Below are 17298 nucleotides of genomic sequence, written 5' to 3' on the forward strand. Positions count from 1 at the left end.
AAGGTTTATCACTCACCTTGAATAGCTACTGATCTTCTTCTACTTGCCCTTAATAGGCACGCCCTTTACAAGCACAGCCCAGACTGAAAGCATCATGCCTTCCACCCCTCCCCCTCCCCCTCAAGTCCCCATACATTCCCCATCTCAATGAATGGCATCTCTGTATGCTCAGAAACTGGGGTGCTTCGCCCTCTTCCATAGCTAATTGAGCACTGTCTCTAAATATCTCTGATCTCCTCCTAACTTTTTTTTTTTACCACCTTAACCACTTTTAAGTGTACAGTACAGTAGTGTTAACTAGATGCACATTGTTGTACAACAGATTTCCAGATTTTTTTCCTCTTGCAAAACTGAAACGCTATTGAATAACAATTCCTCTTTTCTCTCTCCACACCCCACCCATTCCCCACAGGGGCAACCACTGTTCTACTTTCTGTTTGTAAGAGTTTGACTAGCTCATATAAGTGGAATCCTGCATTATCTGTCTTTTTGTGACTGGCTTATTTCATTTAGGACAATATCCTTAAGGTTCACTCATACTGTAGCATATGACAGGATTTCCTTTTTTTAAAGGTTGGATAATATTCAGTGGTTGTATATACCACATTTTCTTTATCCACTTATCTGTCGAAGGACATTTAGGTTGCTTCCATCTCTTGGCTATTGTGAATAATGCTTCAATGAACATGAGTGTACAAGTATCTCTTCAAGATCTCACCAACTCTTAATCCTTATTGCCACTGCATGACCTTCATGCCACCAACCTTTCTTGTTCTAGGTGACTTCAGTAGCCTATTTCTTGGCCTCCTTGCTCCCTGTCTGGCCCCATCTGGGGTGTTCTCTACCCTGCAGCCAAAATGACCTTCTCAAATTGAGAATCTGAGCATGCCACCTCTCTGCTGTATCCTACTTGCCCTAACAGCCTTTCTGGACAAAATGGAATCGCCTTCATCTCATCTTAAGGTCCTCCATGATCTCTCATTTCTTCTTTCTTCTTCACCTAAAGATTTATGCTCCAGCCAGCTGAACTCTCTGTCATTCCTCAAACATGTTATGTTCTCCTGTGTCTCCATCTTCTTTTCAAATGCTGCTCCTCTGCCTGGAATGGATTTCCCCGTATTTCTAGTCTAGATAAGAGGGTCTGCAGGTGTAGTGAGCAGAGCAGTAGCAACCGTATCACCTGGCAACCTGTTAGAAACCCAAATTCTCAGCCCTATACCAGACCTACTGAATTGGAAAACTCTGGGGTGGGCTCCAGCAATCTGTGAATTAACAAGCCCTATCGGCGATCCTAATGCAGGCTGAAGTTTGAGACCCTGATTTAGAGATAATATTCACTTTAACCAGCTTGGTTCACCTTCTAGAGGACGCCTTCCCTGACCTCACCTATGCCTTGCTGGACTAGGTGCCCTGCTATCTGCTTCCATGCCATGTCTCTGTCATGACATTTATTACTGTATTGTCACTGTTTATGTATTTTCTTGTCTCCCTTGTTAGACTCTAAGTCTAAAATAGACTAATAGAGACTGTATTATATGATCACTGAATCGCCAATGTCTTCCACAGAACTTGGCATAAATTAGGGGCCCGAAAGTGTGCAAGACTGAATAACTGAATGATTGGAGAGGTAGACTCCTACCCTTAAATATCTATATGAATATACTATGTATGAACTTAGCATATGTATTCACAATGTGTTTACCAAATATGTACAAAACTTATGTGCTTACATGAGTCCAAATCACTGAATTGAGAATGTGCTTTTGTCACAGATTACAGTATGTATGTCTTACAGTAATGGCCCTAATTAATGTCAAAAGAAATATAAACTGTGTATATTTTAAGGAATGAAAGAGTAACCTGATCACATTTTACAGTAGACTAACCTTTGTGATACCCTAAATTACACAGGACAGACCTAATTTACAAACATGCAACCTGAGACCCTCAAGGTTAAGTATGTTGAAAAGTTTCTAGAGGTTCTCAGCAAAAGAGCGGGAGTGATGCCATCTTCATGGCTCCTGGCCCATTTCTTTTTTCCTCTAAAGTCAAAATAACACCACATTAGCATTCGGCAAGAAATGTGTATGCACATTTTTCTTTACACTTTAGAGAAAATTCTGATCCAAGCTCCTCCAGTCAGAATGATGAATTATAGACTTTATAGTGTCCCTGAATTATGATTTCTTTAAATTACAGTTTACGGTGGAAATGCCGATAGCTTGTATCCATTAAAAACTTTGTTTCCCCTTTTATGTCTCTGTCAAGCCCCAGACCCATAATTTCTAAAACTCTACCTGCTGTCTTTGTTGCGGCTCAGGAGTGCTACACCACTTTGGAGTGTAATTACGCGGGCGCTAACTAAAATGTGGATCCATGATGATTAATTTACAAGGACTTAACGTGCTTGTGGCTCTGTCTAGAAGAGGGGTTCTGGCATTACATGCCCCATAGATTTGGATTACAGTGGAACTGCTAATTGTCTGAACTAAACGCCATGTACTAATTTAGCTCTCACCTTGCTCCAAACCTTTCCACGTGTCCACACTCCTTCCCACGCAGCATACAAGCTCCTCTGTGGTCTAGCTCGCAGGACCCCACAGGCTCACCACTCCCTTTCAGCCTCTCTCATCTTCCAGTCTCATTGACCTGTTCGCAATTTTCCCACCAATCATATTGTCCCTCCCCTCTGGGTCTTTGCATGTGTTGTTTTTACGCCTGGTGATGCCCTTTGCCATCACCCCGCTATTCTTTCCAACCTGCCTCTCAAACCTTCACTTGCATATTTGCTGCTTATCCTTCTGGAGTCAGCACAGACATCGTTTTCCCCAGGAAACTTTTATAATAGAAAGGAAACTACTAACAGGACTTCTAAAACAGAATAACAGTTTCTCCAGCTAGATGGAACTCTAACTGGCTGAATAATTATACCCAAATAGTCATCATTAAATGGATATAAGCCTGAAATCCCTTCCAGGTACTCAAGGAACGGTTCTGTGACTGTCTGGAATGCTGTAAAAGGGCTCAGCAGCAATGGATGGGAGGCTGGGGTGGATTCCCTCTAACCTTCCTTTCACTCTGGGAATTTTAAGTTTCTTCTTTCAGGTCAATGAGAAACGAGTTCACAGGGCTGGTATTTTTGACCCCAGAGCCTGTGTTCTGAGCCAAGCATTCTGTCAAATCCCATCAACCCGCCTCCTCCAAGCAGAAACCATGAGCCCTGGCACCCAACTCACGGTCATGTGGAGAGATGCTCCTGGAGAGCGTTTGGGTGCTTCCAGAGTCTGGGGTAGGATGGCGATGTTGAACACGCGGCTCTCCAGATGGGCGTGACCCTCTGTGGCACTGGACACCTGCAAAGACACGGCACACTGCTGAGCCTCTGGTGGGCAGAGTATGCTTGCCTGTGTTTATTTTTTCCCTTTTGAACCATCTGTCTATGAATTCTGTATGCTCCTGTATTACAATTTTCATTCTGCTCTTCATATTTTAAGATTCATTTTTTTACTGATTATAAAAAAGATACATAAGCATTTTAGGCAATTGTGAAGTTGCAGGAAGGTATAAATAAGGAAAAAGAATCATCTAGAATTTCACTACCTAGAAATAGTCGTTACTAATATATCGCTGCATTTCAGTTTAATCTTTTTTCTATGCATATGTGAAACTATATACAACTGTATGTTCTAAAGTTTACTTAACACAATACTATGATATTTTGCTATACCATTAAACATTCTTGAAAACATAATTTTGATAGCTACATAGTGTCTCATTATGAGCATACATAACATATTATATCAATATACGTGATGTTTATTTCACTTTAGTCTTTACCCAGGACAGATATCTACACCTAGATTATAGATGACAAATCCCAGCCTCATCACTGCAAGGCAAGATTAAGAACATTTACAACTAGGGTAGTGGTCACAAAATCAACTTTTTCCTGCTTCAGAAATGCTGAAAAATGATGCTTTTCTCATGCAGCCTCTCCCTTTCCTCGGTGCTACCTCGCTGTTCCCTTAACCTCTCCTTCCTTCCGTTGTCTGCTCCTTAGCCTTGTTAGAAGAATTGCTAAGGCCCCGTGTGGCCATGTGGAGTTGCGTTAATTCCATGTGAGAGGGGGCAGGGTTCTGTAAATCCTGAGAAAAAGGCAGGAATAGCAGCCCTTTCTCTATGTCTTCTAAAGTTACACCCTCCAGGAAAACTGTCTTCTCTGTACCTTGATCACATCAGGCGCCTGGAGCTCAAGCCTCAGAATATCAACTTGTTTCCAAGGAGGCATCTTATAGTGTCACCATAAATAATATTAACAACCACAGCTATCATTCACTGAACATTTATCATGGGCTCGGCACTGTGCTAGCTACTTTTCAAAAGTTTTCTTACCAAATACCCATCAAGTAGATATTATTATCTCCTTTTTTACAGATGAGGAAACTGAAGGTCAAAAAGTTAAGGTGTCAAGGTCACATAGCCAACAAGGGTCAGTATTTAAAACCAGGTCAGCGGGTTTGTGACCTTCCTACTGACCACAGTGACTCAAGTTGGAAGCTTTAGGAAATCAGGAAAGGGGAAGATATGTTCCCCTATCTCTTGAAGAAAAGGAATGGAACTCTGCAGGAAGTGAGAGGTGAGCAGATTACCAAGCAACGGACTCAGTTCTAGCTTCCCTAGCAAAGACACGGGTGTAAAATATGTTGGTCTTTTTCAAGTTGCATCCCCTGAGGCTATGTCAACGTGATCTGAATATGCCAAAACCAGGGCTCCTTCCCCTGCCAAAAACGTGCCTGCTTTCTTCTCACTATGCCATGCTCTAATTTTTTAATACCACTTGCATTACACAAATCCCAAGTCTTAGATGCAAAGTAACAGATGGGCTGCATTGATGGCTCATGACAGCACATCAACATTAAAACGAAATTAAATCCATACAACTCATTGTATTGCATTTTCTGCTTTAAAGAAAATAAAAAGAAGGGACAAGAGAGAAGAATCATTAGAACGGCATCTTTTTTAAATAGTCTAAAATCCTAAGGGACACTAAAATGATGAATGGGGAAAGTTGCTAACCATTTATTTTAGCACGTAGCTACAGTGTCTGTGTCATTTCACATCAAAATATGAGATAAGCCTATCAAACCACGAGATTTTAAAAACAAACACACCAAAACTTTCACATCCAAGAGAAAATGATCCCAGAGAGTTGTTTCATACTTGCAATAAAGATGCTGTCAGTATTCAAAATGTACTTTTTGAAATGCTTCAGAGGGGTTTCACAAACCATGTAAGAAAACTGAGCTTGTTACTTCATAATTACTCCTTGTTTTAACCAAAAATAATTGCTACTCTTCTTTTTTACCAGACACGATTCTGAATGACTTTGGGCTATCGGGTTTTATTTTAAAATCCACTTCCAAAGGATGATACACTGTCACTACTGAGGATATTCTAAAGAATATCCCACAGATTTTGAAGGAGATTTCAGGTAGGAGTTCTAAACACATTTTGAGCAGAATGTGTGAAGACCCTCCAAAGGGAACCACTTTCTAAGTAATGATGTTTTTAGAGTCTTAAACTCTAGTGAATTTGTTTACAAAAATCAGTACCTTTTGCTATTTTATAATAACCCACTTAGTAACCAACTTGCAAAAGCAATCAAATATCATTTTAGCAGGTGTTGAGAATCACTTTCCAGGGAAATGCTCCAAACTGATAATGTTCTTCATACTGATGAAGGCAAAGGCAGACCTGAGGATTCTAGTTTGTAGAGGTGACTTCTTTTGATTGAGGTCTTTGCTTCCATTCTGACTCATTATTTGAGGACTGTTGAGTCTCCAGGTGCCAAAATTGAAAAATTAACTTGGGCAAAGGGCACATACTGTTTGCTCACTCATTGGACATTCAGTGTGCTCAGTATAATCTCATTTTAACTGTTTCCAGGTTTATTTCAACTAGCTCTCTGGGAAAGCACACCTTTTACACAATATAAATTAGTCAGACAATGAAGATGTACACACCAGGCATCAGGAGCAGAACGGATGATAATTTTAACAAGGTGAGCTATCGTGGAAGTTTATCCCCTACTGGATTCCTAGACAAAGGAAATGGCTCAGACTTAGAGGGATTGTGATGTTGCTTTGGCTGATCACCATGAGGGCTTCTTTATATTTTCCCTGACACTTTCCCAAAATCTTTTCTGTATCTATGCTTAAATGCTCTTTCTCATTCAGACTTCCTCATTCCTTTGTGTTTCTGTTCCATTATTTATTTCCAAATTATCCTTGACAGAGGTTTGTCTAATTTTATGGATCTTTCCAAAGATTCAGGTTTTGTACTCATTTACCAATTCTAGCATTTATAATTAGTCAATTCCTCTTTTACCTCTATAAATGCCTTCCTTTTGCTTTCCTTCGGCTTCTCTGTGGTTCTCCAGCTTCTTGAGTTGAATATTTAGTCCATTAATTTTCATGCTTTTCTGTTCAATAATAAGAGCTTAAGGCCATCGATTTTCTTCCTAGTATTACTTTGTCCACATCATTTAAGTTTTGATAAGTTGTTTCCTCCTGATCAAAATTTCTTAATAGTTTGCCATTTTGATTTCCTTTTAGAACTAGTAATTATTAAGGAATTCCAAATGGTTTGATTTTTTTTGCCCTTTTATTATTAATTTCTAATTGTACTTCATAGTAGTCAGAGAATGTGCCCAGAATAATTTCTTGTTCTTTAATTTATTGACAGAATAAATTAAACCAACCTTATAGCCTGGTTGCCTCAGTTGGCTCAGGCTACTCTAACAAAAAATACCATAGACTGGGTGGCTTATAAACAATAGAAATTTATTTCTCACAGCTTTGGAGGCTAGAAGCCTGAGATCAAGGTGCCAGTATGGCTGGGTTCTAGTGAGGGTCCTCTTCTGGGTTGTGGACTGCCGACTTTTCACTGTATCCCCATGGCGGGCAGCAGAGAGGGGGAGCAAGCACGCTTATGACTCTTGTAAGTATGCTAATCCCATTCATGAGGGCACCACCCTCATGACCTCATCTAATTCTAATCAAAGGCCTCACCTCCATATACCATCACATGGAGGGGTAGGATTTCAACATATGAACTTTGGCGGGGACACAAACATCCAGTATACCGCACTGGTATTTGACCAATCTCCATAAATGGTAGTCACACACCCTTACACGGTAACAGGCAGTATTCTAAATGCTTTATATGTATTAACTCATTAAATCCTTACAGTAATGCTATTTTACAGATGAGGAAACTGAAGCACAAGGATTCTGCCCAAGTAATTTTCCCAAAGCTAGCACATGGCAGAAGTGAAACGTGAACCCAGTGGGTTTGGCTGCTCAGTCCATGACCTTATCATAAGATGGTAAATGTTCCAAAAACATTTGAAAAAAGAAAATAAGATTTTTTTCTCCATGTGGTATTTTAACATTTTGAAAACACTTTTTTCCCAAACACTTTAGCCATTATCTATTATATACCTCTTTGTTGTAGAATGACTCTGCTTGTAGAGACACCCAGAAGGCTGAATTGACAGATTAAAAAAAAAATTTCTCAATGCTACTAGTTACATTTTTTTCTTCTCCCAAATGTGACTTCCAGGCAATCACAGAAAATGACCTGAGTTGTTTACAGATAAGGGTGATGGTCTTCATCAGACCATCCAGACATCAGAAGATTCAGGAAGCAGAGGGTACCTGAAAGCGGAAGGAGTCACTCTGGGCTGGGACCCCTGAGTGCCTGTACCACACGATGCCTTCGTTGATGTCTTGCTGGGTGAATGTGCTGGTGGGAGTGGCTGTCCTCCCATCAGGAAGGTGCTGCCCTTCGTCTGCGGGGCCGTCTGCAGGCATATTAAACACAAGGACCACCTCCCCTAGGAAAGCCACACAGTTAGTGAGGACCCCTGGGAAAAGTAAAAGTAAATCAGAGCTCTCGTCTCCTTTTCTACCACTTTTTTTTAACAGAAAAGATATGATGTGCTTCTTTATTTTTATCCAAGGTGAAGGAAAAGATATTAACACAGAATTCAATAGATATCATAAAATCCACCTTTAGACATGAAATTCCCAGTCTTTCAATTAAAAGAGCTAAAAGCCATTCGAGGGCAATTCATGTATGAAGTTACTGACTTTTATCTATTAAAATTATATAAGGAGAACCAAATAGTCGTGAACACTGCAAATACTGGGCATCGAATGGATTCATTTCTACTCACAGCTGTCTATGAACAGAAAATGTTTTCCAACCAGGAAATTTTTTGGTGTAAACACAAGGGGAAATTAGAAAAAATTCAGAAAACATCATCCTTGGAAGAGCTCTATACAATGAAAATAATAATAGCTAACACTTGAATGCATATGACAGGCGCTGCATGAAGCACTTTACATAGTGGTTCAAACCCAGTTCCACCACATCGAGCTGGGTGAGGTTACTTAGGTATTATAAGTCTCTGTTCCTCATTGGTAAAATGAGAATAATAGTACCTACTTCATAGGTGCTTAAAAAGAATGTTGGTTATCCTTATTATGTTATTTAATCCTTCTGAAGATGCTATTGTCATCTCCATTTTAAAGACAAAGTTCTATATGCTCAGAGAAGTTCAATAACTTGTTTGAGGTCACGCAAGTCCAAAGTGGAGGAGCTGGGATTTGAATCTGAAGCTCATTTTCCTGATCGTGAAACTCTGTTACCCGTCATGGTTATTTTATGTTCACAGACCAACAAGTACCTTGATAAATAACTGATCATGTTTTCTCCTCCTTCATTTTCTAAACTTTATTAGAATTGAAGCAATGAAATCTAAATCTAAACACCACCACCAACCCCACCAATCTGTTTCTATTGCTTATTCTTCACCTGAGGCTACTATTTTCTTAAAGTGAGATTGAAAATACAAAGGTGTTATAGAAACAATCAAAATTTCCCAAGGAGAATATGCCTTCAAGGAAGACCAAGGAGAAGAATGGATAAACTGCTAAAAACAGAAGCCACGTTCTCATGAAAATGCATCTAACAATAAATCTGAAAGAAGTCTCTCTACCGCTCAGATAGTAAGAAGGAGAGAAGAATGTGTGTGTGTATGTGTGTGTGTGTGAGAGAGAGAAAGAAAGAGAGAGAGAGAAACTGCATACATCTTTTAAATGTTCTGTAGGAGGATACCCAGATCTTAGTGCCCTAGACATATCAGGCAATTGATAGTGCACTTTGATTACCCCAGAGAAATTTGTTTTCTTATTCAAAGGAAATACTCATTCTAATATTTATATGCACTAAATTCAAGTTAAAAATGCACATAATATCCTGGATAGTGATGAAATACTGAAGTAACAGAAAAACACCAATATTCTTCTTAAAATAATCATGTGTAGAATCAACTCACTCTAGTTTCTTTCTTGTACTGTTTCTCATTTGTACCTAAGTCACCAGTTCCATTACCCATCTCTCCCTGGTTCAACTTCTGTTCATAAGATCCTGCTAATAAACATGCTTTCCCAGGATGTGGACTGTTTATGAATGTGAGTAGTTGCAAAATAGTCTGAAAGGAGATTTCCACAGTGAAAATGTGGAGAGTAGAAAAATAGAAAACATTCAAATGCCAATTTCCTGGCTATTCTGCTTTATAATAGGAAGGCAAAGCAGAATTTTCCTAACAAGTCCTAATGAAATAAACCTATTTTTCAGATTAAAAAAAAAAACATTGCGATACTATGCAAATTAACAGGAATCATAGGATGCTGGTTAATCCCATTAATTTCAACTCAGTAAACAGTCAGTGAGCACCTGTTAAGGGCTAGCTACTGTGGTTAGCCCTTTGGGGTGGGAGACTCAAAGATCAGTAAGATGCAGTTCCTTCCCCCTTGAGATCAGCCCCATAAGCAACTGGGAGCCTCTGTGAGATTTTCAGTAGGTTAATGGCACGAACTGATTTAGAACACAGAATATATGTGAAAGTTCTGTTAAAGGGGCTGGACTTTATTTTATAAAAATGATAACAGTAGTGGCTAACAATTATGTAGACAGTTTGGTCAACTGTAAGTCTGCTGTAAAATCCAGATGAAAGATGGGAACCTGAACTAAAGCAACAGAGGTAAGACTGGAAACACATAAACAGATACAAGAATCTTTGAGGAAGTGGAAGCAACAGAACTTGACAAATGTGGCTGTAAAGGGTACGAAAGAGGGAAGAATCAGATGATCACCTATTAGGTTGGGTGATGTGTAGGGAAGCGATGCCACTAATGGGATGAGCTGGTAGAAGAAAAGATGAAGAGTTAAGAGTTCAGCACTGGGTATGATGAATACAAGGTACCTTTGTGCCAAGCCCATGAGTAGACAGGGAGAAATACCGATATTTTGTGGGGTTCACTCCATCGAGGTGAGAGCTTCTGCGTAATACCTCACCTCTGCTTTTATCATAGTATGACAAAATCAAGGAGATGACTCTTTAAATATGTGAAAATCCAGGTTTAAAAAACAGTCCAGGCTTAAAAAACAGAAAATAACATCTACTAGTGATTTCCTTTATACTGAACTCAATATTTTAACCAAGAAACTTTATGGGAAAATGTAATAGGTATTAAGAATTAGAATCTCGGGATTTCCCTGGTGGCACAGTGGTTAGGAATCCACCTGCTAATGCAGGGGACACGGGGTCGATCTCTGGTCCAGGAAGATCCCACATGCCGTGGAGCAACTAAGCCTGTGCGCCACAACTGCTGAGCCTGCACTCTAGGGCCCACGTGCCACAACTACTGAGCCTGCGCTCTAGAGCCCGGGTGCCACAATTACTGAGGCTGTGCACCGCAACTACTGAAGCCTGTGTGCCTACAGCCCATGTTCCGCAACAAGAGAAGCCACCACAATGAGGAGCCCCTGCACCGCTATGAAGAGTAGCACCCGCTCTCGGCAACTAGAGAAAGCCTGCACGCAGCAACGAAGACCCAACGCAGCCAAAAAAATGAAAAATAAATTTAAAAAAAAGATTTGCGTTAAGTGGACTTCTCATTCCCACCTCCTTTTTCACTCTTGAATGGCTCCTAAGGGTAATGCGATTTGATTATTACCAGTAGGGAGCTCTGAACACACAGAAATAAGATTATGTTCATAGGAAGAAGTTAATTAAGAGAGTTATAGTAGGAAAGTGTCACAGTCAGGCTTATATGGCATTTATCAAGCTGAAATGGCTTTAAAAAAAATCACTTAATTCCGCATTGTTCTATTTAATACTTAAACGGAATATTGGGATATTGGGCTATCTTTAGGAAATTTAATTTTTTGACTTTTAATGCTCAAGACAAAGGTAAAGAATTTAATACATCAAACCAGTCAAAGATTTTTAGAGCTGAAAAGGACTTAAACATTGTCTAGCTTAAAATCAGTGGGTGAAATATGGCAAAGTTGAATAAGGTCTGTGAACTAATTAATAGCATTGTATCAATGCTAATTTCCTGGTTTTGATTATTGCCCTATGATTACGTAAGATGTTAACACTGGGGGAAGCTGGATAAAGGATATTCAAGAGCTCTTTGTACTATTTTTGCAACTTTTCAGTAAGTCTAAAATTATTTTAAAATAAAAAGTTAAAAAAATATCTAGTTTCATCTTTCAAAGAAACTTATGGCTCAAGGGGGTCCACCTGCCTTCCTCAAGGTTATGCAACTATAATAAATGACAGCCCAGCTAGACTGAGTGTTTTATAATTCTATCAATTCTTGATTAGATTATGCTTTTCAATGCTTTTGTGGACTCTATACCTATTTTTAAATAGTACAAAAGTTAATTTTTTCCTCACCACAGAAAATATACAATTTTAAAAATCTGATAAACCTGAGGAAAAACAGATTGTTATTTCTCTGCTATTTATCATGCCAAGCAATTTTAATGAATATATTTTTCATTTTCAGGTGATTATTTCTTTTAAAAAATCTACCTGCCTGTTGTTTTTATTTTTATAGCATTTTGTCATCTCCTTACAGTTTCGATCCCTTCTTTTGTATCTTTAAATCTTTTTAAATGTGCTTATTTCATAGTTTTTGTAAGCTTGTTCCTTCATTTGAAACCTTGGGGTTTTAATCTTGTTTGTTTTAGTTATGGTACTATAGATTGTTTCTTCATATGTCTGTAATTCTGAATTCTGAGTTAATCTTCAGTGGTTTTACCTGTGAGAATCTTGTGTGGTCTGGAGTTGAGGGTGGACATTCCACAGCAGTTTCTACTAGTTTCTGCAAGGGACCCAGGAAGTATCATTGGCCTGAGGTCAATTTTCATATTAATGCCTCAGCTTTGGGTTTCTCAGACTATGCACACAGTATAACTTAACCTTGGATCTTCAGGAGAAACAGGCCTGAATTTCTGAATTCTCAGCAGACTCTTTTTGCTCCCTCTGAGCCCTGGGAAACACAGGTAAATTTCTTTGCCATCTCTCTGTGTTAGTGAGCTTCTTGTCTTAATTCCAACTTTCTGTCTCTGCATGGGCATTAAATCCCAAGCCCTCAGGTTACTGAGACACACACAACCCCTCAGGCAAGCTATGCCATCAGCTCCTGCCCAGATTGGCTTTCAGTTCCTTCTCTGTGTCTGGCACTTGGAGATTTCTCTGTATTCTTGGGAGGTCAGCTATGAGTGCCTTATAGTTCTGAATCTCTTTTATCCATCATTTCTAGGTGATGATGATGGGTTATCATACTCTACTGTCTTGCTAGAAGTGGAAGTAACAATGGAGATCTTGAGAACTGTTTTTATGTAAAGTCTTTTCTTAAAAAGAAAGTCTCAAGAAGAAGTGCGGTGATGTTCTGGGCGGGACACAAGGTGGAGTTTGAAAGCCTGAGCGTTGACATTGTAATGACATATTATTAGCCAGGTGACTTTTAACAAGTTACTTTCTCTGTAAAATGAAGTTGTTTTAAAACTTAAATTTTAGGTTTAAATATACTATGTTTACATTACTTAGCATACCAATAATATGTATATAGCAATGATAGCTATTGTGATTATTCTGTCTTTAAAGGGGATGCATGGGGTATTAGGAAGCTGAGTTCATTGGAAACACACCCTGGCTGAGTGGCTTTGTACAAAAGCAAGTCCAAGACTGCTGAATGCAATGATGAAATCATGACAAGGGAAAAAAGAGTTACCAAATTGGGGGTGGTCCTGTGTAATTTTGTAGATGATTTCTGAGGCTCTGGCACCTGGAGCTTCAGCCTGTAAGATTCTGTTGGTAATCTGCAGCATCCCGCCTTCTGGAACCCACACCATTGAATTAGCCACAAGTCGAAGACCTCTATCATTCTAGAATAAAGAGAGAGTACAGAATTAGGTCCAAGCAAAAAAAAGAAAATACCGGTCCTTAAAAACATAAGTTATTAGGTCCTATTGCTGCTAAAGGTTGCCTAATAAGAGAGATTCATAGCTTTAGAGTCATACTGTGAACAGTATATGTGTAATTATGTGTAGATATATGCATGTGTATGTATATATGTACATACATATATCCTACTTTTTCTCCTAATTTATCATAAGCACATAACTTGTATCATTCAGGAAGACTAAGTTTCTCCATTTCTTTCTTTCATTTGTCCATCTACCTGTCTTCCCATCCTCCCCATCCACCTATATTCAAGAACTATTCATTAAGCACCTATTATATGATAGATCTTTTGCTAGAGGCCTGAGGTATATAAGGTTGGCTGAAATAAGACCTCAGTTTCAGAACCTACAGTCTAGTGGGGCAGACAGACATATAAAATAGTTAGGTTGCATCACAAGTGATGATCTATAAGAAGCTTGAGCAGGGTACTGTGGGAGAATAAAGGAAAAAGGAGATTTCCTCTTTGGGGAAGGAATGCTCAGGAAAGCTTTCCTATGGAAATACCATTTAATTCTTGAATGACAAAGAATGGGCTTTCTGAATGCTCAACATCATTAATCATTAGAGAAATGCAAATCAAAACTACAATGAGATATCATCTCACACCGGTCAGAATAGCCATCATCAAAAAGTCTACAAACAATAAATGCTGGAGAGGGTGTGGAGAAAAGGGAACCCTCTTGCACTGTTGGTGGGAATGTAAATTGATACAGCCACTATGGAGAACAGTATGGAGGTTCCTTAAAAAACTAAAAATAGAACTACCATACAACCCAGCAATCCCACTATTGGGCATATACCCTGAGAAAACCATAATTCAAAAAGAGTCACGTACCACAATGTTCACTGCAGCTCTATTTACAATAGCCAGGACATGGAAGCAACCTAAGTGCCCATCAACACATGAATGGATAAAGAAGATGTGGCACATATATACAATGGAATATTACTCAGCCATAAAAAGAAACAAAATTGAGTTATTTGTAGTGAGGTGGATGGACCTAGAGTCTGTCATACAGAGTGAAGAAAGTCAGAAAGAGAAAAACAAGTACTGTATGCTAACACATATATATGGAATCTAAAAAAAAAAAAAAAAAATGGTTCTGATGAACCTAGGAGCAGGACAGGAATAAAGACACAGACGTAGAGAATGAACTTGAGGACACGGGGTGGGGGAAGTGTATGTAAGCTGGGACGAAGTGAGAGAGTGGTATGGACGTATATACACTACCAAACATAAAATAGATAGCTACTGGGAAGCAGCCGCATAGCACAGGGAGATCAGCTCGGTGCTTTGTGACCACCTAGAGGGGTGGGATAGGGAGGGTGGGAGGGAGGGAGACACAAGAGGGAAGAGATATGGGAACATATGTATATGTATAACTGATTCACTTTGTTATAAAGCAGAAACTGACACACCATTGTAAAGCAATTATACTCCAGTAAAGATGTTAAAAAAAAAAAAAAAAAAAAAAAGAATGGGCTTTCTAAGTGGATAAGTGAAACAGACTCCAGGAAGAGGGCCCAGCCCAAGCAAAGACATGAGACAATGCACTCTGTGCTTAATAAAATATCCAAGTGTCTGGGCAAGCAGAGTCTGGGGAGCTAGGGGAGGGGGTGAATCAAAAGTGACCCCTAAGGTTGGCTAGTAGAAGGTAGAAGCTGTGGTGTAAGTCTCCATTTAGCTTGTAGGCACTGTAAAGTAAACATGAATCTTCAGGAACGGAAATGGGATGAGCAGGTTTGGCTTTTGGAGAACCTCCAGCAGCGGGAGATGGGAGGGACTAGAGCTGGCGTGAATCTGGAGCTGCAGAAGCCATTTAACAAGTTCTCGTAATGGCTCAGGTGAGAGAAGATGAAAAGGTGATTGCAGTGGGAATGAACAGTTAGAAACAGATTCCAGAAACACTACAGAGGCCAAACTGACAGGCCTCGATGACTGATTGAAAGTGAAGCCCTTAGAAACAACAGTTGGGAATAGCTGACTGGAAGAAATCACCTACTTAGCGCTCTTGAGAAGGCAACCATTCTAATTGCTAAAGCTAATGTCATTAAAAAGTGCTGATTTGCAAGGTGCACACCTCTTCCAAAGCCTCCTAATTGACATTTTCCACAGAATGGGATCAGTGGGGCTGCCTGTGTTCAGTTTTCATACTTTCAAAATCACTAAATCTGATGTTTTCAAATAGGGCATTTCAGAAGGGATGTTATTCTAAATTATTGCTATTATTTTCAAATATGCCAGTAAACAGAACAGAGCAAACAGCATTCCCAGGAGGGGAATATTCAGAACAGAAGAAAACAAATATTCATTTGCTGTCACTTGAGAGCATTTGCTCCTCTCAGGAGGTGATCACAGCTATTTTCACCACAATCACCAAGAAAGTGTCAGTGCCCAGGAGAACAGCAGCCAATGTACCGCCTATGTGATTGGTGCTCAGGGGCAAAAGGCCACAGAATTTTTTTCTTTCACAATTGATTTACCATCTTATTTATGAAAACATCAAAGTGTGCCAATAACTTTGCATGTTACCTACCAGAATTCTGGGGGAAAGGCCCCTATTCACTCCAGCAGTTTTATATAACATAATACATTTGGACCCAGGAATATTAACTGCTAGAAATTTTTCTAATAGCAGCAGTCCATCACGTTTGATTATGTGATGGAGATCAGTCACACATAGCAACCACATTCTTGGACCGACGAGGCAGTGTGCTTTTTCAAATTCCAAGCAAGTAAATAAGCAGCGTGCCCTGAATGCATGTCCCAGATGTCTCTCCTACTACATTTCTATATTGACTATACTTTATCAGTACAATTCTCTGTAACTCCTGTGTAAGTGTCAATTTTTAGGAGACAGTTCTCCTTCCAAGTCAGTGTTCAGAGACCAGCAACATATGGAAGCTTCTTAGAACTTTAGACTCTCAGGCCCATCCCAGACCTTCTGAATCAGACCTTCTGCATTAGAATCTGCATTTTAATTTTTTCACCAGCTTTACTGAAGTATACTTGACAAATAAAAATTGTATATATTTCAGGTGTAAAACGTGATGTTTTGATATATGTATAGACTGTGAAATGATCACCACAATCAAACTAATTAAGCCATCCACCACCTCACATAGTTATAAATATTTGTGTGTAGTGAAAACACTTAAGGTCAACTCTCTTAGCAAGTATGCAATACAGTATTATTAAGTATAATCACCATGCTATACATTAGATCTATAGAATTATTCATCTCTTATAACTGGATCTTTGTACCTTTGAACAATATCTACCAGTTTCCCCCACTCGACCCAGCAACCACCATTCTACCCTGCTTTTATGAGTTTGACTTCTTTAAGGTTACAAATATAAGTGAGAGTGTGCAGTATTTGTCTTTGTGCTTAGCTTATTTTATAGGCTCATCTATGCAGTCACAAGTGACAGGATTTCCTTCTTTTTAAGGCTGAATAATATTCCATTGTATATACAACCACATTTTCTTTATCCATTCATCCACTGATGGACACTTAGGTTTTTTGGGTTTTTTTTAACATCTTTATTGGAGTATAATTGCTTTACAATGTTGTGTTAGTTTCTGCTGTATAACAAAGTGAATCAGCTGTATGTAAACGTATATCCCCATATCTCCTCCCTCTTGCGTCTCCCTCCCATCCTCCTTATCCCACCCCTCTAGGTGGTCACAAAGCACTGAGCTGATCTCCCTGTGCTATGCAGCTGCTTCCCACTAGCTATCTATTTTACATTTGATAGTGTATATATGTCAATTCTACTCTCTCACTTCGTCCCAGCTTACACTTCCCCCACCCCGTGTCCTCAAGTCCATTCTCTACGTCTGTGTCTTTATTCCTGTCCTGCCCCTAGGTTCATCAGAACCATTTTTTTTAGATTCCATATATGC

The 17298-nt window shown here is 39.3% G+C and overlaps 1 protein-coding gene across 1 annotated transcript in view; it reads right to left on the reverse strand.

The window, feature by feature from the left end:
* FRAS1 (Fraser extracellular matrix complex subunit 1) overlaps nt 1-17298 on the reverse strand; it is a 440782-nt gene that overhangs the window by 120908 nt on the left and 302576 nt on the right. Inside the window, exons 30-32 of the mRNA XM_068542136.1 lie at nt 13158-13311; nt 7719-7897; nt 3237-3353 (exon numbers count right to left, since the gene is read on the reverse strand). Of these exons, the coding sequence (XP_068398237.1) occupies nt 3237-3353; nt 7719-7897; nt 13158-13311 (450 nt within the window). The remainder of the gene's footprint in view (nt 1-3236; nt 3354-7718; nt 7898-13157; nt 13312-17298) is intronic.

Source organism: Eschrichtius robustus, chromosome 4 (assembly GCF_028021215.1).
Source record: "Eschrichtius robustus isolate mEscRob2 chromosome 4, mEscRob2.pri, whole genome shotgun sequence".
Classification (NCBI taxonomy): domain Eukaryota; kingdom Metazoa; phylum Chordata; class Mammalia; order Artiodactyla; family Eschrichtiidae; genus Eschrichtius; species Eschrichtius robustus.